At 41.1% G+C, this 24,522-nt stretch overlaps 1 protein-coding gene and 1 long non-coding RNA gene across 2 annotated transcripts in view; one reads left to right on the top strand and one right to left on the bottom strand.

Annotated features, from left to right (window-relative positions):
• Positions 1 to 24,522, top strand: part of FER1L6 (fer-1 like family member 6) — a gene marked incomplete at both ends in the record, with an annotated part of 122,170 nt that overhangs the window by 90,561 nt on the left and 7,087 nt on the right. Inside the window, 11 exons of the mRNA XM_080938937.1 lie at positions 618 to 742; positions 2,308 to 2,439; positions 3,312 to 3,437; positions 6,303 to 6,430; positions 10,231 to 10,401; positions 12,055 to 12,215; positions 14,313 to 14,455; positions 16,361 to 16,449; positions 17,280 to 17,378; positions 19,605 to 19,846; positions 21,107 to 21,270. Coding sequence (XP_080795063.1) covers positions 618 to 742; positions 2,308 to 2,439; positions 3,312 to 3,437; positions 6,303 to 6,430; positions 10,231 to 10,401; positions 12,055 to 12,215; positions 14,313 to 14,455; positions 16,361 to 16,449; positions 17,280 to 17,378; positions 19,605 to 19,846; positions 21,107 to 21,270 — 1,580 coding nt within the window. The remainder of the gene's footprint in view (positions 1 to 617; positions 743 to 2,307; positions 2,440 to 3,311; positions 3,438 to 6,302; positions 6,431 to 10,230; positions 10,402 to 12,054; positions 12,216 to 14,312; positions 14,456 to 16,360; positions 16,450 to 17,279; positions 17,379 to 19,604; positions 19,847 to 21,106; positions 21,271 to 24,522) is intronic.
• The window catches only part of LOC308437782, a 79,145-nt gene continuing 66,788 nt past the window's right edge, over positions 12,166 to 24,522 (bottom strand). The window contains exon 3 of the long non-coding RNA XR_013975568.1: positions 12,166 to 12,301. This is a non-coding gene — a long non-coding RNA (uncharacterized lncRNA). The remainder of the gene's footprint in view (positions 12,302 to 24,522) is intronic.

Below are 24,522 nucleotides of genomic sequence, written 5' to 3' on the forward strand. Positions count from 1 at the left end.
CGCAACAAAATAAGCTTAGCAAGTAACTGTAAACTCAATTCAAGTCACAGCCTAACTACAGCAGTCAAACCAAGCAGCCAAGAACGGCATGGACACACATATTCCACACACACCACATACAGAGGTAATGCAGTGGCACAATACACACATACATATACACACAAATGTGTACACACACATGAGAACCTGACCCCTAATTGATATGTCTCATTTCACTTTCCTCTTATGACAAGCCATCCCCATAGCATCTTCATCATACCCATGATGAGGCAGAGATATATATAATAAAGTCAAGTTACCCATTTAAGGTCACACAGCTAGAAATAGTAGAGCTCAAAGTCTGTTTCCTATCATTTGTCTTCATGGGATGACTCTCAAGACTCTGAGGGCATTTTTTTCCACATGCAGGGTCTTTGCTAGCTGGGTTGGAGAACAAATAATGTACCTTTTCAGTGCCCGGTTTAGTGTATTCATGCACAGACCTGGCCCAGCTAACACTTTGCCTGGCCCTAGGGCAGCCACAAACATTGCATTTTACATATGATACAAATTCCAGGACTGTATGTAGTAACCCTGCAGCTAACAATTTTGTAACAATTTCTACCAAATATCCACAGAGGCAAAGCCAGATGAGGTAGTGTTAGACATGGAAGATAGCTCCAAAAAGAAGAAAGACAAAATGCTCAAGAAGAAGCTGAAAGATGATGGAAATGATGACATCCCAAACCTGGCTATCTTGAAGGTCTGTGGGTCCAGGGCCTTCAGGGGTGGGATATAGCACTCAGCAGCAGGCTTCTTTTAGTGCTGTGGTCAGCTGTTATGAGTCTTTTCTCTGAACTTACTCATGCTGTCTTCATTATAGCCAATCATGAGGGAAAATAAAGTCTAGCACGTATGTAAGCCAAAACAACGAACCTTGTCTGTTTTCCTTCTCCACAACTCCATATATTCAGAAAGGGTATAACATCCATGTTTAGCTTCAGTCTGGGAGGTAATTTATATTGTTCAACTCCATAGCAGGAACTTTAACTAAAGTCAGCTCCATCAGACGAATCTTTATTTTAGTAAAGAGAGTATTAGCTAGAGGCATATGTACAGATGTGAGAATTTGAATTATACCAATTATATATGTAAGTAAACAAGTTGGATAATTTTGAGAGGAGATTTGAATAAGTATTTTAATTATATTTCTAAACCTCAAATTTAATTCTATATTGCATTTCTAAAGTCTATATATCATTTCCCACTTGGAAAATGCATTATAATAAAAGTCATCACTTTGTCATTTTAAATGTGTTATAAATTAATGAATATTAGTGATTTAAACTTTCCCAAAGTACTTCAGTCTATATTTAATGACCAATAACATCAATTAAGCATAAAAATAGTTGTTGTACTCATATGTTTGAAAATGTTTTGTGTGCTGGAAAGCCAACTTGGTGGTTAAGAGCACGTGCTGTTCTTGTTGAGGATCTGGGTTTGGTTTCCAGAACCTACTTGGCAGCTCACAACCATCTGTCATTCCAATTCTACGGGTTCTGACACCCTTCTGGCCTCCTCATGAATTAGGTACACACATAGTGCACATACATACATACATACATACATACATATATAATACATACATGCATACATACAGTGAACAGAACATTCATACACATCAAAATAAATAACTCTTGAAAATGTTTTCAGATGGCTATACTTCTTGGAATTTAATTTTTATGCAAAGGACTTTATAAAAATTTTAATAGTTAGCTTTAGAAGTGTTTAGCCCAACATTTCTCCTATATTGTTAAGGATAAATTAGTGGCAGTTCCTTACCTCTTCTTTGAGGCATATTTCAGTGCCGGTTTTTTAGCATCCTGGGTCTTTCTCATTAAACCAATACTAACCATTTGTATTGGTCCTTTGGGCATAGCTCTGATCTGATACCTAAGAGAACAACTTGGGGGAAAGGCTTCTTTTAGCTCATAGTTTCAGAAACTTCAGACAATGATTGCTCAGCCCATGTGCTTGGAAAGAACATCATATTGTCAGCATGTGGTAGAGGAGTTATTCACTTCATGATAACAGGAAACAGAGAAATTGATGATTCTGGTGAACCTCAGAAGACTAGATTTCTGATAGAAATGTGAACAATAAAGGCTATCATTGTGAGTTTTCCAATGGGAACAAGAATTAATGCCATTCCTATTATATTCTGGTGAAGAATTTGTCTATATTTGTGTCTGTTTTTAAACTTTGAGTGAGAATGAACTTAACGGTGATGGAGTAATTAACCTTCCTCCGTCTTTCTTTTCTCTAAAGATATATGATGGTGATCTTGAGAGTGAATTCAACAATTTTGAAGACTGGGTGAAGACCTTTGAACTCTTCAGAGGCAAATCTACAGAAGATGATCATGGTCTGGATGGAGACCGGGTCATAGGAAAGTTCAAGGCACGTTCCCATGTAGATTCCATTCTTTGTGTCAAGAAATGTCAGCCGTGACACAACTCTAATAATGAAGTTTTGATGTGGAATGTGTGTGTGGCAGAGATGACCCTCAATGCCTCCCCTGAATCTCCTCTGAAAGGCCCAGTCCCAGTCTTGGAAGATATTTTTGATTTGTGGCCAATAGGTTAAACTCACTCTATGTAATATATATAAAGACAGTCACTACCCCTACCCATAAGGACCATTGTCCTTTGTCCTGCTGCCCCATCTATAACATATTAAATATGTGACCCATATAGATTTGCCAGTTGAAAACCTAAGATAAATCAAAAAAACCCAAACCCTTTTCTGGCTGACTTGGGGTTTCAGTATCATAAAGCAGCCACTAATATCTGGAACTCACTACTGCATCCTGGGCCTTTAAGGTCCTAGACAGTGTGCTGAAATATAGCAAGTAACCTAGTTTGCCAACCTGGATTTAAATCTTGTTTATTATAGTAGCTAGTTGCATGACCTCGCAAAGTTTCAGTTAGTGTATCTGGAAAGAGAAATACTGTACTCAGGACAGACTGAGAAATAGGGATGAACAGCATTCCAGGTGTAAAGAGCACTCAGATCCCATTGCCATACTCCTTATGTGATAGCCCTGTGATGAGGGTGTTAACATACTGACCCTACCCACTAATTGCCATGAATAAGTGCTGAGGCAAGCAGCTTGTATATAATGACCAAAGACACAGCCCTGACAAACGGTAACACTAGCCCGTGTCCTTCAGACACTTGGGCTGTGTTCATTTTTCTACTACTGGGCTCACTATGGTTTCTTATAGGTCATATGACAATTTTGTTTTCTGGTTTGTGTTCTATGGTACCAGGGCTCCTTCTGCATCTACAAAAGCCCAGAGGATTCTCACTCAGAGGACAGTAGCCAGTTGAGAATCCAGCAAGGAATTCCACCTAATCACCCCATTCAAGTACTGATCCGTGTATATATTGTTGCGGTAAGCCATCCTCTTTTGATCTAAGTGAGTGTATTAGCCTACCCATGGTGCTGAGACAAAATGCCTTATGTGGGTTTAAATAACTGAAATGTTTTTTATCACAGTTCTGGGGGGCCATAAGTCCATGATTGAAGTTCTGGCAATCATGGGAAAAAGTTAGTGTCTAGTGGAGTCTATTCTACTGTCCTGTGTGTCTGCCTTCTCCTGGCCATTCCTCTGGTGATGTGAATATGGAGAGAGAAAAGAAAGAACAACTTCTGAAATCTATAGCTACACTCTTGTGACTTTATTAGTTTTAGTTACCTGCCTATAGCCAGCCATAGCAGTTTCAACATACGCATTTAGGAGGTATCCGGATCAGTCTGTTAAGTTTTCCTGGCTTTGTTAGGTTATCTGCTTGTGGGAAAGGAACTCAAAGGCAGGAGTAGAATGCTCACAGGGAAGACATTGGGAGGAGCCAAAAAAAGCACCCAGGACCCATCAGGGTAGCTGTGGTGAAATTCCCCCAATAGCTTTACTGTTTTACTACTAAAGCCAGAAGTTTCCTTTTGAGTGCACTAAAAAAAAAAAAAAAAAACACACACACACACACACACACAAAACAACAACAACAAAACTCAAAACATTATGTTTTCTCAGTTTTCCATTTTGATGATGAGTCAATAAAAACTTTAATTACATTTTTTTTCCTCATTGGGATGGTGAAAACCAATCATAATATTTAATTGCACAAATTCTTATGGGTCATGGATTTGTCTTTAACTCATTGCTTGGATTTGTTTTTGTGACTGTCTTTGTGACTTTTCTTATTCATGTTGGTTATATCACTGTAGGGAGCATTAACAAAGTATAAAAAAAAAAAAAAAAAACTCAATGCTAGGTATGAAGCACAGACCTTTTGTTCCAGCACTCAGGAAGCATTCCAGGCCAGCTAAGTACTTAGAGAGACCCTGTCTCTAAAATTAAAATGTTAATGAGAAGAGAAAACAGACTGTCCTTTTATCATGTACTTCTTGTATGTCTTCTTGCTAAGTCCCATCACACTGCCAGTGGCAGGACTGTCCTTAAAAGCACAATGCAGCTAGAAAGGGTGCTTATAATAAAGCTCAGACGATGCTGCTAGCTTGTCTATACTAAATGCCCACCTACAAGATGGCACAATAGTTTTTTCAAAATGTTGTTCAGGAAAACCCTGCTGTTCTGGTTGATAATATGCTTTCCTTAAGAAACAGAATGCATGTTCATGTAAATCTGAGAAATATTGTGTCCAATAATTGATTTTCCCCTCCAACTCTGAAGGTCCTCAAAGCTCATATGCTCACAGAATTCTGGAAACACATGTATTGAACTGTTAAATCCTCAACACCATCTTTGCTTCAAAACCCCCATGGTTTTCTCTCACTGAACCACAGAGCTATGAATCACAACACCTATCACAGTTCTGTTATGTTGAGTTATCTACACAAATGTCAGGGTAATGGTGGACAAGGTTCCTTCCTAGACCAGAGGTGGGCAGCATGGAAGAGGGCTGCCTTGGGCTCCAGGTTGAGGACACAGCATCCTTGAATAAGCAGAGTAGGAAGGTGACAGTCCCATGTTTCATTAGCAAGGAAGTCACTGCAGGATGAAGAGTGGGTGTTTGGCATGGACCTTGTGAGTAGTGGCAATTGGGTGTGGTTTTCTATCATTTATTAATGTATAATTACTTATATAATACACTGATTTTAAAATAATTTATTAAGCACCAAAAGATTGTAAAAGCATATATACAGAAAGAAGTCGAAGTCCTTTACTGTGTTCCTCTTCCTTAACACAGTGGAACAGACACTTTTTTAGGTCAGCACATTGCTTTATTTCTTTTAGTGGCCATATGATGCTTTCTTGAGTAGATATAACATCACTTGTTCACACAAGAAATATTAAAAAGACTGTTTACTATAATATCTTTGAAATAAAGTAAGGAATAGAACAGTACTCATCTTCATGGAGATCATATGAAGAATCTAGATCACTAGATTCACGTGGTATAAGAACAGGAAATATGGAACAGCAAAGTGTGCAGGTTTTATTAGAGCTCACTGAGGTACAGAGACTGAAATGTGGGTGACTTGGAAAAACAAAGGAGTCACTTATTTGGACTGTGCTTTGGCATGCAGTCTGTTTACAAGTTTTGGTGATTAAACAATCTCTAGAAAACATTCTTGTTCTTATCTTTAGAGCTTGATCTACTTACTTATCCTGTTTGGTCTGAAGGAGACAGTGTTAAGTACTGGGCTGTTTCTCAGCTTTCTTCACTACCAAGTTTCTCAATCTGTTTGATCTTACTGGCCTCCTACCAAGGCCTTTCACTTTCATCTGGTTCACTTTTGACAACCTAAGGTCCAGCTGGTCTGGGCTCAGGCTTCATGACCAGAAACATATCATCTCAGGGAACTAGGGTTAAAGGCAAGATTCATGGAGAAATGGCTTCAGAAATGACCGGTACTGGACAGGGTCTTTAGATCTACCCCATGGTTTTAGAGATAAATCCAGAAACAACATGACTTGACCAAGATGACACAACTAAACATTAGAACATGGGCTCATGTGCTCTGACTCCTTCTCCAGTATGCTTCTCACTGCATGTGCCGAGGACTGGTTTCCTCTGGGTAGATGACAAAGGGAAAGGTGAATATCAGTAACTCCTCTTATTAAGAGCAAAACTAGGATGCTAATGCAGCAGTCTCAGACTTCAGTGGCACTCCAAAATCTAGGGAGATGTTAAAGTCCCAAATTTCAGGAGCTTGAACACCAGAACACAGAACATCTCCAGATAGAACCGAAGTGTTCCCACTAGGTCAGAACCATTTTCCTTTTATTTCCCAGGCATTTAATCTTAGTCCAGCTGATCCAGATGGCAAATCTGATCCCTACATTGTACTCAAGCTTGGTAAAACAGAAATCAAAGACCGGGACAAGTACATCCCCAAACAACTAAATCCAGTGTTTGGAAGGTCAGTGCCATCCCACTTGGGTTGTATTATCCTTTCTGCACTGGCTGCTGCTGCCTTCATGGAGGTTGGTAGAAATTGTGTGTGTGTGTGTGTGTGTGTGTGTGTGTGTGTGTGTGTGTGTGTGTGTGTAGGAGTATCTTAGATAAAACAGCAGCTGAAGATCAAACACTGACTTATATCTTTACTAACAGCCAACCAAATGTTTATTCATGCAAAAATGAAGAGAGTTTTTCTATCTAGGATTTGACATTGTGATCTTCAGACATGTGGTTTTGTAACATATAAGTTTTAAACTTAGAAGTATATTAAAGGGTCATAGACACCACTTCCTAGTACTGTATGAAAGCTTTCCTCTTAAAACCAATACATCTAAGACACAAAGAAGTTAAGAAATATGTTCAAATTCACACAACTCAGAAATAGCTGGCACTGGACCAGATGTTTGAGTTTTGGTCTCCTACTAGGGAAAGTTTTACCATAATATCATTTTTTTACCTAATTGCAGTGATTCCAAATGTTGGAACTGAGAGCCTCCAGTGGTCTTTTGTTTTCCTGAAAGATGTTAAAATACACCGTGTGTGTGTGTGTGTGTGTGTGTGTGTGTGTGTGTGTGTGTGTGTGTACTGTAGAACCAGACTCAGGAATTTTGTTTCACCTGCATTTGTGCAGTGCCCATGGCACTGGATCCTTGGAACTGGAGTTATGTGTAGTCATGAACTTCTATCTGGGTGCTGAAAACCAAACTCAAGTGCTCTTAGCCACTGAGCCATCACTCTAGCCACACCCCATTGACGTTCAAACAGCATACCAGACATGGCTCCTGCTTGAGTTTATGCTCTGGCTATGTTGGAATTGAAGGAGTCTTGGTGTTGTCTTATAACAGTCTGTACCGTCATGCAGCTAACTTTGTCTCTCTTATTGGAGCTTCTCTTATCTATGAAGCAGTAGTGACACCTATCTCTAGACTCCTTCGAAAGAATGTGTGAAACATCTACAACCCATATCCAACACATATGTCATACGTGCTACCTTTCCCTTCTCCTTGGCTACTTTAACAACATCTTAGTACATGTAACTTTCTTTCTTTCTTTTTTTTTTTTTTCTTTTTTCTTTTGAGGAACTAAAAGCATGGGAGGAGATCACCACCAGACTCATGTAAATTCATATGTCCATTTACATTGGCTTTGGACCCCATGGCATTAGATGAGCATCAGTTTGTTAGAGTTATTGCTCCTGAGGAAATGAGGTCATAACCTACTCTGAATTAATGGGACCAGTTAAGCTGACAGTTCCAGATCCATGTATCTATTTCTCTGATCTAGAGGTAACAGCTACTGCCTCTGCCACTTAAGGAACTACTACTTCCATTTTGTCATTACAGTTTCCCTGCAGTGGATTAGACTTGCTTTCCTACTCTCTTTAGGTGTAGCTGGTTGGTGGGGTGTATCTTCTATTCTTACACTAGGTCACAAGTTCCTAGCTCAAAATTACTGTGTTCCAGCAGGCTGAGTGCTTAACCTGGGTCTTAGGGACCCCTCCTGAGGATCACTGCAAGACAAGAGTATTCATGTGAGGATGTCACACACACTTCCACTAATACCCTGGCTCCCTTTGCTGCCTCCTTTCCTCCTTCATACCTTCTGGCCCGTGTTTACTTGTTTTTGTGTTCACTGGTCATCTTCTTCCCTCGACCAGAAGGTCACATCTGTCTCTACATGAACTCATGTGGCCAATACCACTTGTCGGCACTGCAGACCGGGTCTGGCACTTAATAAGTGCTGAATAAGCATTTTATTATGAAAGAATAGGGGAGAGATTTAGTAGGTGCACAAACAAAACTTCCTCCATTTGATGATGAGATCTGATGGGGCTCTGCCACTCTGCACCATTATAACGTGGAGTATGATCATAGTCTCTGGCAATTCTTCACTATTCTCAAACAATGGAATAGCAAAAGGCTAATCTTAGACAACTAACAGTTCACTGACTGTGGTTCGCTCACCTCTGCAGGTGTGGGTGCTGGCTGGGCCCTCATCATGGCATCTGCCTACTTTGATTGGTACCTTCATGGTTACTGAGAATCTGTCTTATGTCAGATGCTCCACAGTTGGTGTTTCGTAGGGATCCTATGACTACTGAGAGAAAAATAAATCAGGGATTATGTATGATACTGTGGGAAGTCCCATGAAGACAGGAGAGGGCCAAGTCTGAGCTCTACAGGTCTAGAGCCAGGAGAGCTATCTGCAGTCTATTCCCTGGGGCAATGAGATTTCTCTTTATGCTCCTTTCCCCCTAGCTCACAACACACTGCTCATGACTCAATCCTGGCTCCTGTCATTTTCTTCTGCCAACTTCTTGTATGCCTTACCCACTGGAAAGGATTCTACTCTTAAACCTGTCACACAGTGGCTGTGTGACAAATGTCAGAAAAATAAGTTAGGAGATGAATGGATGAACAAAAGAGTCATATTGGCTTTGAACCTCTAAGCCTCCAAACACTGTCTCAGGTTTTAATCACTTAATTATCTTTCATCAAGCAATGAATGCTGGTAGCATTCTAATGGTATTATTACTGACATAGGACCTGACATAAGCCTAGGAGTTTCCAGGGAAACTAAGAATCCAATCTTGGTTTTGAAAACTCTTTGAATGACAGCTCCAGTTAAAGTTCAGACCGCATTAATTTAAGGACAGTTTGATAAAAAGGGCCAGAGCCATCATGTCCTCTGTCACTGTTGCCAAGGACAGTGAAGCCACTATTAAGTCCATCCTGGGTGGCTAATTCAGTAATAGTTCAGTGCTTCCTTCTGATAAACCCCCAGAATAGCCATTAAAACCTAGAATCCAAATATTAAAGTTAAGGAATGCACCATCAATATTGAAGCCAAGAAAGGCATCAAAATCCTTGATAGATGAAGGGCACATGGATTTCTCCCCTGTGCAGCTCCATATGAGACATTTTAGAGCCTGCTCCATCAAGTATAATCACTGGTGCTAAACTGACTTTATTTTTCTCACTGGGAAGGGTTAATTGTGGCCATACTAGTCTTAGGATCCCACTGAGTGCTCTAGGAAGGCTTAATTCATGATTCTTATGTTCTCTGGATTTTGATTCCCTTATTTACAAAATAGAGGTACTGGATATATATTTCTGACATGCTTTGTAGTTCAAAGAAATAGCCACTAAGTATATATTCTCTGATGGCCAAGTGCAAGCTTCAGTGGTGTGGAAGTCAGAAGATTCTGTTCTCATGGAGGCTCAGCCTGTGGAGATGGCATTTTAGCCCTGCAATCTTTGGTTCCATCAGTGAGGTTTTCTCTTTGAAAACTCCAGCTAGTGTTCCTCAACGAAGCGGTAACAGAAATGAATGACAGTGTTCTCACTGTGTATGAGCTGAAAACCTGGAACACTGATGTGTGTTTTATGTGATTGACCACCCCAGCATGTTTCTTAAAAAGTCATATTTCTTCTCATTTTCATTCATGGAAGGTGAAAGAGATTAAGTAAGACCCACAATGTTTAACAGACATAGAGTTTAGGTCTGAAATAGGACTGGAAATCAGACCAACAACTCTAAGATATGACATATGAAAGGGAGAATCATTCTCTATTGAAATTTAATAAAGAGATCAGAAGATTGTACCTGGATAATAAACCACACAGATGCCCATCAATTCTAACTGAATTATCAGTCCAGTCAGTGTGTCATCAAAGTAGACCACAAGTGCTAACCAAACGAAACTGGTGAAGTTCCATGCTTCCAGAAATTGCTAATACTCAGTCCTCTGCTTGGACTCAGGTCATTTGAGATCCAGGCTACCTTCCCAAAGGAGTCCTTGCTCTCCGTCCTGATTTATGACCATGACATGATTGGGTCAGATGACCTCATTGGAGAGACCAAGATTGACCTGGAAAATCGTTTCTACAGCAGACACAGAGCCATCTGTGGCTTGCAGGGCCAGTATGAGATGTAAGTTTTCTCCTGTGGGGAACCTGTTGGTGTCTCAGGACCACAGCCATGTGGAGATTTGGACTGTGCATGCATTTATCTCTAGAATGGCAGATCATAGCAGCAGAGCTGGTCTGGAGAGACTATTCCATGCTCGAGAGCCAATGAGGCTGGGGAAACAGTTCTAATTTAAAACTCGGGGCCAGTTCTTAAAGAGCTAAGAGTCAGGTTGCGGTGTACTTGTGCATTCACCAGTGTTTGGTGGTCAGGATTCCCAGGAGGTGGTGCTAGATGAAGAATGGTCAACACAATGTAAACATCAAAAACATCACAAACATTGTCAGTGTCTCAGAATTGTGTAAACAGCTGTATATGCTTAGGACTTGCTGTTTTAAGGGTTTTGCATGCAATATCTTATCCATTCCTCTAAAACTTGCTTTATTTTATAAGTGAAGAAAGAGTAGATTTAAATTGCATTCTTTACAAAAATTTGCAAGTCAACTTTACTTTAAAATGTAGGCTACCAGCTTGATTTTCTTTCTAAATGTGTTGCATCTAATTACATTTTTAACAAAATCTTACAAATTACAAGCAAATTACAAATTACAATTTACTGATACAATTAAATATTTATGTACATTTTTGCTTATTTCCTTTTAGTGTTTTTTCTATACTATTTTCTTCTGAACTTAGATCACGTGCTTTACAATTTATTTACTGTTCTTTCTTTGTAGCTTATGTATTTCATAGCTGTCAATTAATACTGATTGCAGTCTTTAATGTACTGGGCCTACACACTATTAGCAAATATGAACATGCTATAAAGTAGTAGAGCCAATTGCCTTCTTGATGTGTAGGACATATGATTGTTCAGTTCCTATCGTGGAAGGCCAAGAAGCAGGGAGTGGGTGGAAACCAGGGCCTGCCTTGTGTCCAGTGATCCACTTCCTCCATAATAGCTATTTCTTAGGGAATAAAAGGGCTGGGGAGACCCAGGAAAGTCACTTATTAGGAAAACATGAGTCTATATGATGAATTGTGTGTGGTGTGGGGGATGGTAGGGGAGGAAGAAGAGACATTGAGGTAATAAGCCAGGACTTTTTTCTTAAGTACCACAGAAATGACCAAACACTGGCTAAACTTGCCGAGACCCCCAGCAGAAAAACAAACAAACAGACAGACAGATAGGAGCTGCTAAAGGAGCAGACAGAGAGGAAGTACATGGATACAGGGTCTTCTTTCAGGGCGAGGGCATCGTTTTATAACTAGGCAAAGAGCATGACTGCATGTTATTAGGACAGTAAATAATACCACTGAACAAGTCAGCTTCAAAATGATAAATTTCATTATATTCATAAATTTCATTAAATTTCACTTCAATGTTCTTTTTAAAGGGAAAGTGTATCACTTTAAAAAAATCAAAATTTCCTGCAAATCATCTTTATGTCATGCTTCCTACAAACCCTGTCTTATATGCAAGCTGTGCTTTTATACAAAGGTGTCTGACTAGAAAGAGAAAAAAAAATGAAACAAAGCCAAACACACTAGCTCAGGCATATAATTGAGGGAAACTACACTAGCCACACGTGACAGGAGCTTTTACTGAGGACCTCAGAGGGTATTCCCCTTGAGTACAACCAGTCTCACATCCTCTGTCCTTCCCCTTCTTCTCAGAGAAGGATACAATGCCTGGAGGGACACATCCAAACCCACAGAAATCCTAACCAAGCTCTGCAAAGACAACAAGCTGGATGGACCACACTTTCGCCCTGGGAAGATACAGATCGGAAATAAGGTCTTTTCTGGGAAAACAGTCTTCACCGAAGATGACTCTGGTAAGTCCCAGCACAGGGCTCCGCCGATGCAACTGTTATTTTAAAAAGGCTGGTTCCAGTGGCCAGGCTTGGGGACAGTGGGTCATCTAATTACAAAAGGGAAAGATTGAAAAATTAGGTAGGCTAATGACAAGCACTCACAATTACAAGGTTCAGGTGACTACATTGCAACAAGGTCGATTGCCTTTCAGTCTTTGTGTGGGTTAAGGACTTGCAAATGTGCCAAGCAAGAGCTTTAAATGAATGTCATCTAGCCTTAAACAGTAGGCGCAACCAACTACCTGCATGAAAGGAAGAAGAAATATCCAGTCGTGAGGAAATCTAATCTCCTCACTCGGTGCACCACTGTTGTTAGATGTTAGGAAAAGGATAAAGAAAATAGGGGGGGTATTGCCCTTGTAGGTGAGGTGAGGTCTAGTGGCAAGGGAGATGCCTCTGGAAACCCATGTTGGGAATCCCTTCCCCCTAAGGCACCAGCCACACGAGGTATAGTGCAGAATAGAGTTTATTTAGGTCATGGAGGAGTTAAGAGGGTAGTAGAGGAAGTGAGAGAGAGAGAGAGAGAGAGAGAGAGAGAGAGAGAGAGAGAGAGAATGAGAGAGAGAGAGAGAGAGGAGAGGAGAGGAATAGAGAAGTAGAGGAGTAGAGGCTGGCCATAAGCACATGGAGAGAGAGGGGACAAGGGAAGGGGGAGAGGAGGGGTAAGGGTGGGGAACAAGAGAGAGAGGAGGGAGCAAGCAGCCCCTTTTATAGTGTCAGGTCACTGGAGCAGAGCATACCTGGCTATTGTCAGGTAACTGAGGGGTGGGGTTTACAGAATCCCAACACTGCAAGTGCTCTGCCAAACTATCTTATTGTAGTACCAAAAGAGAGTATCACAGCACATACCCTGCAGATCCCAAAGAAGTTTCCATACATTTGGGAGGAGGGGACAAAAGACATTTTTAATAACACAGCACAATTCTGGTACCAGCACATCTGAGCAGTTACTGCTTCTCTCTAAAGCTTCCATGATTCTGCTACAGTCGAACTGAGGCGATAGTGAGTCTGATACAACACTATTGACTTCCACCATTTTTATTTCTTTTTACTCCTTTATTTTGGATCCAAGAACATTCTGAGGATTCTTGCCTGCAGTTATTGCTATTTAGACAGTCTTTTGATGACATATTGATAAGGACTTCCTTTAAAAAAAAACTTCCTATTCACAGTTTACTTTTTCGGTGATGTAATTATTTGGTCAAAACTATACATATGACTAAATAATAATTATAAAGCTAGCAATTTTGCACTCTAAAAATCTAAAATTATACTCATAACATCACTTCCTGGGTGATTAAACTTTATGACAAAGGTTTTATCTATCAATTGTCTAACTCTATAAGCTCTCACTGATATAATTATCACTACCAGCTCGTTTTGTTCTATGGTCCCTTTCTATAAAGTCAGGTTTGATTATCTTATGTCTTATATCTTATATCATCTTATATCATATTTATCACACTATAAGCTTTGTCAAGAAGATTTCATTCTTTCAATAATTTTGTCTTACTTTATGATATTCCTTCCATCTGATTTTTTTTATTATTGTTTTATTTAAGCCATGAGTCCCCTCCTTGGGTGAAATGAAGCATGGGTGTTTATAGTTGGGAGATCCCAGGCAAAGAGAAGACATCTACAAGCACACCTTATTTCACCATTTTTTACCAGAGGCTACCCTGATTTCTAGGCCCTCACACCATAGTGTGAACAAACGTACCCTCTTCCATATCTGGGGTCTATCTGCTGTGGCATTTTCAGGAATCTAGTAGAGAGTGTGTGTGCATGTGTGTGTGTGTCTTTGTGTGTGGTATGCAAACTCCCCCACACTCCAAGGCATGTTTTATGTCTCTGTCTTCTTATCAATTGACTCGTCTGAGGTCTCTGTCTCCACATTCAGTTTCTGTCTTTCATACTCCAGTTCTTTCTGGTTTTTATTTTCTCTTATTCCTACTATGTTCTAGTGTCTTTAAGTCAAAGGGAAGTGCTTAAGATGGCATCAGCAGCTATCACTCTCTTCTTCTAACAAGCCTCTTCCCTTGTCTTTACTCCCTGCAGAGGAAATGGTGGAGTCTTATGAACACTTGGCCCTCAAGGTGCTACACTCTTGGGAGGATATCCCTGAGGTGGGGTGTAGGCTGGTTCCTGAGCACATTGAAACAAGGCCACTGTACCACAAGGCTAAGCCAGGGATAGAGCAGGTAATATTATCATCGTTGTTAAGGTCAGAGCCTGGATTTTGCCAGCCTTAAAAAGTTAGAGGTGGTAACTCATCCTCAGTGGGAAAATCAACCAGACAAAGTCACAGTGAAGAGCAAAAAAAAAAAAAAAAAAAGATTTATTAACTGTGTCCATAAATTAATAGAGTTCAAAAGGTCTTAACTAGGCAGTACTGTTCCCACCAGTCACTGGTCTATCATTGCCTTTGCTTCAGTCTCTTCTTCAAAGCAGTCTAGCAAATTGTCAGAATATATGGAATCTTTCTACAAGATGAGCCAGTACCAGTTTTCTACCTCCCACATAAAATTCCAGAGAAAATTTCACTTTCTTGGGAACCATTATGTTACTAGTTTTACAGCTAAAGAAAGGGACATAAGTGTCTCTTTAGAATGCCTCCATTCCTGCCAAGGAAGATGTGCAGTGATGGGTAGGATAGATTTGGCCTAAAGTAGAGTGTTCATCCACAAGAAATGTCTTGTCACTAAAAGCTGATTCTGTGTGTTTTATGTTGTGGTAAATATTAACATATGGTTCTGTTGTTATCAGCACCAAGGTGTAACTCTGCAGGAGCTTCTCTAGTATGGAGCCAGGCACCCAGACACTATTACAGGATCCACAAGCCGTCCATTCCACTCAGTTCACTTCCCAGGCAGTTTAATTCACTTACCCATCTCAGTTGTTGCTTACACACACTGTCCTCCACAACCCAGTAAAAACATGATTCACAATCATTAACTTATCAAACAGGTTTATATGTTAAATTCCCAATCCACAGACCCTCTACACAATAAGCTTATAACCAATGAACAAAGATATAAACTTCCTATCTATATGAAATAAACAGATCCAGAGAAATCCTTCGAAATATTCATATCAACCTTATTTATGAAGAGCTGCACTGAGAGAAACATTCACATCAGCTTCCATCTTGTTTCCTCCAGGAATCTCTGGCTCTTTCCCCGTCTACCTCTCCACTATCCAATCATGTATCACCTTAACATCAACCTACATATTAAAGGAGTGACTCTATCCAAGTATGGTTTTAAGCTTTTTCTTAAGGAACACAGCACTGTCTTTCTGGAAGTAGTTTGGGTTCTCAGCAGTAGGTAAGGTGCTATTAGTATCTAGTAACTGCTAAACTAAACATTCTACAGTTCATGGAATGGCCTCCACTCCAAAGAGAGAATTGCCTAGTAACAATGTCAGTAATATCAGAGTTGAGAAATTATGCTTTGAAGTCACTGTTAATTTAATATTTCCATCTTAACAATTTTAATTAACAAAGTCCTTTGTAAGAACTTTGAAGCTTAACTGATATGTAAAAGGTCTTGACCTCATAGTGCCATGTCTACTACATAGGATAGGCTAAATAAACATTTTCTTGCCTTTCCCCAATGCTTAACTTATGCATCAGTAAACTCTTAATAAGATGCATTATCTAAGGCATGGTGGTACATTTCTGTAATTCTAGAATTTGGGAGGTAGAGCTGTATCAGGAGTTCAAGGCCAGCTAGACATACATTGTTGTTAACTAGATTTCTCAGCTCATGCCTGGACAAACCACACCAAACCAATACGGTTCCACATGGAGAGGTTTAATAGAACAGGGACAGGACAGGGGTCAGTCTCAAGTAGCTCAAGTCTCAAGTCTTGAGCTACTTGAGAGTCTTGCTCAAGGATGGAAGGAAGGAAGGGAGGGAGGAAAAGAAGAGAAGAAGAGCCAGAGAAGACTCTACCTTTGTTAATAAATAGCCTACATGTATATAAAGACACCAAATCCTATCTAACATTCATTTCTAATACAGGGATATTTTAAAATAATAAATGGTCAATTATCATGCCCTGCCATCTCTCAAAGCTAAAGGAAACTTTCTTTTGTCAACAAGGGCCGTCTACAGATGTGGGTGGATATGTTTCCCAAAGATACACCTCAGCTTGGACCTCCTGTTGACATTTCACCAAGGAAACCCAAAGGGTAAGTAAATTTTCTCCATGCTGAGGGGAAGAGACCTTGTTAGCAGAGTAAAGGATTGAAACATTTGAGGTGGGAGATGGTCCTCTGGCCAGTGGCAGAGGTGCATGAGATGTGGTGACAGAGGTGGTTGAATTGGTGGCTCTGAGTTTCAAGATTCTTGTATGGAAAATGCTGGTCCATAGAAGCTGGAGCTACTCTGACCCCCTCATACTCCTAAGATCTCTGGTTGGGCCACTTAGTTCTGGCAGACCAACCTTGAGTGCTGATGCCAATGAACTTGATGAACTCAGGCTCACAGACCAAAAGCAATGTGACCTAGACTAGCTCCATCAAATAACAGGTTCCCCAGGGCAGGAGTGAGGATTGAAAGAATAAAAGACAATTAGACAAAACTATAACTTGACTCCAGACAGTTCTGAGGCTAAAGGGCAAGTTTTACATTTCAGTCCTCTTTTAAACCACTGTAATTAGATGAAGAAAGATAAGATCAGTTCTGAGTCAAGGAACAAGCAACCCAAAAATCAAAAATCCTGTAAATGTCTTTCTGGGGCTAGGTGGGGAGACTGAGACAAAAGGAATTTCTAAGAGACAAAGAGACAGCCACACCTACATCCCCTGAGCATTCCCAGAGCTTCAAATGTAAATGTTCTTAATCCTGGCCAGTCTGCTGAGCCCAAGGCCAGAGTCAGATTTCACCCTTGACTTACTTCTTTTGTCCTGGTGCTGTCAAAATTCCACCAACTGTCCAGTGACCCCACAAAGCTCGCCACAGAAATGCTTTTGATCCCATTTCAAAGCCAGCTGCCTAACAGTGCATTCCTTCACCCCAGGTACGAGCTGAGGGTGACTATCTGGAACACTGAAGATGTTATTTTAGAAGATGAAAATATCTTCACAGGTCAAAAATCAAGCGACATTTATGTCAAAGGGTAAGGTTCCCCACAAGATCCATTTTTCCTTTCTCCATCTCCTGCCTCCCTGTAGCCTCTAGCCAATCTATGCTTCAGGGAAGCTGCCACCCACATTCCATTGAAAGAAGTGTCTTGCTTTGTTAGATAAGGCCATTTTCTGTGAAAAGTATTTGTCTTGTTCATTTATTTTGCTAAGAATTATTTTATGAAAACACTTTCAGTGTGTAAATCTTATATAGCTATCTTTCAGTTGAATGTAGGATAACTAAACTTTTAAGTGTTCTTCAAAGTGTATCTGCCCTTCCATTGTAGGCAAGCAGAGCAACATGCAACATGCATGTCATAGAGGAGAGAGGCATGTGTTCAACAGATGATAAAGCTAAGGCAAAGGCTGGAACTTAGGCCTCCCCATTTGCTACTGAGATTCCAGCCTAGGGCTCTGGAATTGAAGCATTCAATATACCTCCTAAAGTTCAGTCCTGCTTCCATTCAGCCCCCAGCCAGGGAGCCTGTGAGGACATAGAAAATCAGATGCAACTCACTGCAACTTATGCTGATAATCTTTGCCCTTTCCTGAACAAGAAGCACCTTGGCAGTCAAAGCATGCTCAGTTGTTCAAAATTCTCATTTTTGGCCCTCCAGAATGAGAATAAACAAATTAATTATGACGAAGGAGTAATCAAAGTAGTAAGACAATACTTGGAGAACAGAATCAACACTATCTGAAATTGCTCTCCAATCACATTCAGGAAAGACTAAGGTGTTCTGCAAAATGGTATTTCCTCATGGCTCATGGAAGGTTCTGGAAATGTTCAGAAACTTCCAAGTCCTGGTCATTAGGATGTATATAGAGCCACTCATATTCATGCTTCTTAGCCTTTGCAGGTGGCTGCCTCGCTCCCCAGGACTGGCACAAACATAGGTCTACTGTTGCTAACCCCAATGGCTCAGCTTGGATCTGTCCTTCTAATTAATCTTTCTCTTCTCATGCTCTAAGGATCACCCAGCACCACTGCTCGCTAGCTCCTTTTGCACTCAGTCTCTCTTGTCCTTGACAGCAGCATGTTCTTCCTGTTTTTTTCCACCTACCCTGGCTGATTACTTCTCAAGGGTCTGGAAGTTCATGGTTCTTCCATTCAGCTATTAACAGTCCAGGGCATTTTCTCTTTTCATTAACTAAATAAGTGTGTCTACTCCTCCCTGCCACTAAATACATGTGTCACTCCTCTCTAAAGAGAAGGGGTTCATCTTCCCTAGTAATGAGAAATGGATGCTTTCAGAACACAGGTGGTCTGGGGCCTGAAGAAATGGCTCAGAAGTTAAGAGCAAACACTGCTCTTCCAGAGGACCGAGTTCAGTACCCAGTGCCCACTTCTGGCAGCTCAGAGGTACCTTTAACTTCAGGTCCAGGGAATTCAATGCCTCTAGTTGTTTGAATTCTCAATTTGTTTGAATAAAAAGTCTTTGTTTTCTAGATCAACTGACCATGAATAAAGTACTACGAGAAAATATTACTTGAAAATATTACATTATTCTTAGAATGGAGGAAAAACGATGGAAAATACTGAAAAGAAAGGATGTCTGTCATAGATCATCCAGAGTTCCCAGGGTCTTTAACAGATGTGCTATGTAGTTCCTCAGGACAGTCTGGTAAACCAGGAGCCAAAACCAGTTTTAATATTTAAAGACAGATGTGAGACACAAAGAAGTTAGACTACTGACCAACAGTTATACAGTGAGCAAGTAGAACTTGGAAGCTCAGTATCTATAAGCAGCTAACCTACACCCTTGCTGTCCCTGTCCTCTGTACCCCAAATGACCCAGAATCAAAGAGGAGAAGCCATTCCTAGACCCAAAAGCAGGTCAAATACCCAATTTTAGAGGCTTCGATGTAATCCAGTTCTAACACACTAGTGTAGAGTTGACCGTACCCCTTGCTAAGAGGATTCCTAGTGTGGCAGAGACTCGAACTTCATGTTTTTTTCCTATTTTCTATCCTAATTGTACAGAGCTTCTCATCTATAAACAGCCAAAGACACTTATGCACCCTGCTTTAGGAAGAGTCTTCTTTTGGGATCCTAGCTTTTCTCTTTCATATTAAAATGGAAATTTCCATCCGAACACAGGCTACATGTAACCTGAAGCTGTGGTTCAGCCCCACTGAGGCTGGTTGGGTCACTCTTGACTCTGTGGATGCCTGAGTGACATGCTCTGAAGGTTTGAATCTCCTTAATCTTTATGCAGATGGATCAAGGGTTTGGAGGATGACAGGCAGGAGACAGATGTGCATTACAACTCCCTGACTGGAGAAGGCAACTTCAACTGGCGCTTCCTGTTTCCCTTCCAGTACCTGCCAGCTGAAAAGCAAATTGTCATCAGCAAACGGGAGAACATCTTTTCTCTGGAGAAGATGGAATGTAAGACTCCCGCCGTGCTGGTGCTGCAGGTCTGGGATTTTGAAAGACTTTCCTCAGACGACTTTCTGGGTAAGCCTGCTAGCTTTCTGGAGCATGCATTACTATTAAGGATGTCACCCTAGCTTTGGGAGAGCTGAGTGTAATTTTGTTATGAGGACAATAATTCTAGTGCTATTACTGGGGAGCTGACAAAATAAATTATAGTCTGTGCATACTGTAGGCCCCAATACATCCAGACAATTTGATCTTTGCTCTATCTAAAATAAACAGTTAAGCTTTTTGTTCATTACTAATGTGTTATGTCAACCAGAGGGACTGAAGAGGTTGCCCAGCACTTAGGGCATGGGCTGCTCTGGCAGAGGACCCTGGGTTTGGTTCCCAGCACTCACATCAGGAGCCTCACAACCACCTAAGACTCCAGTCCCAGGGTATCTCAGCCCTGCACAGGCACCTACACGACTGTGACACATATACATGCCCACACACTAAGGCATAAAGTAATAAAGTAAATCTTTAGGAAAAAGAATTAACCACAGCTTCTCACAAACAGAGGGCACTCAGTAAACAGAAGCCTCGCAACCACTAAAATACGAAACAGTCAGTGGTTTGGAAAGTTGAGGAGGATATGTTAAGTGCAAAAGAATGTGAGAGGAAAATCTCATTTTTAAAGATATATATTTATATTTTATGTAAATTTATATAAATATATACTTAAATAAAAAGGCATAAATAAATTTTTATAACTGGATATTTTAAAGTAAGGAGGGCAGGTAGGCAGGCTAGGGCTATCTGCTACTACACAAAGCCATGGCCAGTTTGGAAAGACCAAAATTTTTTTTCTGATGTACATGCACTAGAGTTTTACCTTTAGTAAATGTTGCTTTATACTAGGAAAGTTGTTGGTGTGAGATACATGAGTCCTTTATGCCAGTGTAGAGTAGATGAGAAGGGGGAGAGGAGGGAAGGACGTTGACCCTGGATGAAGACAATGAATGGAGGGGGGCCTCCTATGGGAACTCAGTACTGAAGTACAACAAACCTGACACCCATCATCCAGACTCAGGGAACAGAACAGAGAGCCAGGAAGGTGTCCAGTAGGTTTAGTTTCCCAAACCAAAGCCCTGCCTTCCACCTGCCACCATGTTATTAATTCTTTATGGCAATACATCTCTCCATTCCATTTACACCTACTCATTCATAGCAGGCACATCTCACACATCTCACACGTACTGTAACACTGAGTGGGTACCTGCAAGTGAGCATGTGATTCTGTGCTGATCCACAGACACTGGAAAGCCTTCTGTAATTGTTAGGGGCATCTCTTCACAGGCTCCCTGGAAATGAACCTTAACAGTTTCCCTCGGGCGGCCAAGTCTGCAAAAGCCTGCGATCTATCCAAGTTTGAAAATGCAAGTGAGGAGAGCAAGGTCTCCATATTCCAGCAAAAGCGTGTGCGTGGCTGGTGGCCTTTTGCAAAGAGCAAAGAGCTCACGGTGAGTGACAACAGTAGGGGGTGAGCTGGGGAACCATTGGGGACATTGTGTTCTCTCAGTGAGTCATTTTGTAAGCTTCTAGTTAAGTGCTTTGAGGTGACTTTTTAGAGCCCTTAAAGCAAAGTTCCCACCAAGAAGCTAGCCGTCCTAAAGCTTTATAAATGCATTAATAATCCTTTCATATTTCTCGATTCATAAGCTATCTCTGTTGGGTAATTTTCCCTCATTGCATCTGAACTCATGTCCCTGTCATTAATTTTTTTAAACATTTCTTGAAATTATGCATAAAACCGTGGCTACTGCACAGTCTGAGTATAATTCCCTTCTTCCTTAACCTCCAAACACAGGACCCAATTTTAAAGTCAGTCGGTCCTTTTGCAACTTCCTGGAGAGGGTGATAGCTGGTAGAGACATTTTCTCTTTGTTGGACTCCATCCTGGTCCACATATGGCTGGAGTTCCTGACCTTTCAAAGATACTGACTGGGTGGGATGTTTCTTTTAAACATTTTTTGAACTCCACACCCTACTGCTTCTGTGGGATGAGAGGACTGTATGTGTGTTCATGGTGGACTACTGGCTTGTTCAGCCTGCTTTCTTACAGCACTTAGGACCACCAGCTCAGGGAGCCGCACTGCCCACAGATACCTGGGCCTTCCCACATCAATAACCAAGAGAATTAAATATAGGCTTGCCGATGGACCAATCGGGAAGGGGTATTTTCTCTTCATGCTTCCTCTTCCAAAATGACTCTAGGTTGTGTCAAGTTGACATAAAACTAATAGACACAATTGCTAAGCAATAGTTAACCCAGGATGTCTCATATACCACAAGGAAAGGGTCACAGAGACAGAAACAACCCCTACCTCTACCCCGTCATTACCCAGACAAGCAGTCACAACCACTCCGTAACTAGTTTCTAGCTGAAAGATAACTAGTCCAAGTGATTACAGTGTTCAGCTGAGTTAGAGAATCGGTTTGCTGTGAAGGGCAAGGTTGGGGCTGGGGATACTTGTTAAATCTTTTCAGCAAGAGACATTTTGTGACTTGGAATGAGGTGAATGCCAGAGTTAGTGCCCCTCATAAGTAGCAGTAGATTTATTTAGATTCGCTCTCACCCCTGGCTTCTTTCTCTCATTCTTTTATACATACACAAGGTCTTCAGTCTCCCCAAATTGTTCATAATGGTCTTTCAGCCTCAGTCTCCCAGGGACCTGCACTTACACAATGCATTATAGCCCCAGGCTAGGATGCTAACTTTCTTGCTATTGCTTTGCAGAAAAGCAGTTCCTAAGCTCATAATAAAGATAGGCCTGCAAGGTTTTTAAAGGGTAAAAGCCTATTTAGTTTTCAAAGGTGCTTATATACATTTCAAAGAGAAGAGAAAGTATTTATAATTATAGCTCTTCTAAAGGAAATGCTCTTAAGAGAAAGAAAGAGGAAAATCCTATTTAGAAGATTACATGCTTTGTTTGTTGTAGACAGGTTCTCTTTACATAAACTGGGCTGACCTTGAACTCATGAACCTCCTGGCATATTGTATACCATGCCTAGTTTTCTTCCCATGTTATCAAGAAAAAGAATTAAGTTTTTTTAAAAACCTGTAGTTTCCCTTATGCATCTTAAAGGGAGAATGTGAGATGACTTCATTCTTAACTCACACTGTCTGTCAGATCCTGAAAGTCCTGCCATGGTTGTAGAAGGAAGTTGGCCCTAGCTTCCCTCATCCTCTGCTATATAACAGACCAACATACATACCCAGGGGACCAAGCCACCAGCGCTTCTCTCCTGATGTGACAGGAAGGTGGAACATCCAAGAGCAACATGTAGAGGAAAACCTGGGCCACTGTTGGGTCACCTTCTGTCTCTTGAGTCTCAGCGCTCATGTCTCTAAGGTGCAAGGGCTGAACTATATACCACAGAGGTATTTTCCTAGCACAGACTCAAATTTGGACGCTGTACAGGTTCTCTCATGCTTTGAAATTATTCATAGTGTTGGGGATGATGGCTCAACTTGTTTTCGCAGCACTTGTGAAGCTGAGGCAGGAGTACTGCTCCAAATCAGAAACTAACATAGGCTACATTGTAAGCTGCAGACTAAGCTGATCTACAGAGTGGGAGCTCCCCAACTGCTCTTCTTCTCAAGAGTGTACATATACTATCCACAAAGTATTGGAAATGTTCAGTGTTTCTATGCCTCAGTCCCTGGCAGGGGAGAAAGGATTTGTTTCCAGTCTCTACCACCTGCCAGATTTATTTTTTAAAGCTGCTCATCAGCAGTCCAGGCCGTGTAATTTAGACACTTTGGATTCGCACAGCTCCTAGTGTTCAGCGCTGCCATCCTAAAGTCACGACAAGCTGTCTGTGTGGATCACTCAGGGTGGATGCCCTTGGCAGAGCTGAAGGGCATGTGCACACTGCAGTCTGCATTCTATATCTCTTCACCAACTAGTCATCCTAAAAGCCACCGCTAAAGAGATCACTCGTGTAAGATATGGGGATCAGAGAGTTTCTTCCACAGGCAAACCCCACAAACTAACATCTATCCAAGGTTAGGTCCTAGGACATGCCTTAAATTAAAAAGGAGGCAGCTGTACTTAAGATCTCGTGAGAAGCTCTCCCTATCCTCTATAGCTAAAAGCTATAGGTTCAGTGATGAGGAAGGTGAGTTCTTGGTATCTCTGTGTTCACAGCTTGGCTGAGGAGGCTGCTTAGCACATGGATTGTGACATATGTAACAGATTCCTATTCTCTAAGACAAGAGGATAGTGTTTGTGCATAAAGGCTGTTTTTGAGGTTGAGTATATATGTCCACAGGAAAGTTGAAAGTGTAAAGGGTAGGGAGAGCTCACACACACTCATATGCATACCACCTCATGAAAACTACGGCTGAGGCACAGGTTATATTTATGTTTCGCATGTGTCATTTCCCCTTTGCTATGACATTTACCTGGCAAAAGCAACGTAAGGAAAGACAGTTTTATTTTGTCTCAGGGATTAAGGGATGAAGCCTGTCAAGGCACCGGAGGCACAGGAGGCAGCAGGAGCCTGTCACACTGCATAGAGCAGAAAGAGAGAGGAGTCTACTGGCTGACCTCACCCTTTCCTTATTCAGTACAGGACTCCAGCCTCACGCATTCAGTGCTTCTTGCCTAGTTAGGCCTGAAAACACTTGCTCACAGGCACGCCCAGAAGTTTATCTCTTTGGTGACATTGCTTCTCTTAATCCCCATTCCTTGCATTTTCTCTGAGTG

The sequence above is a fragment of the Micromys minutus genome (assembly GCF_963924665.1).
Source record: "Micromys minutus genome assembly, chromosome: 27".
NCBI classification, from domain to species: Eukaryota; Metazoa; Chordata; class Mammalia; order Rodentia; family Muridae; genus Micromys; species Micromys minutus.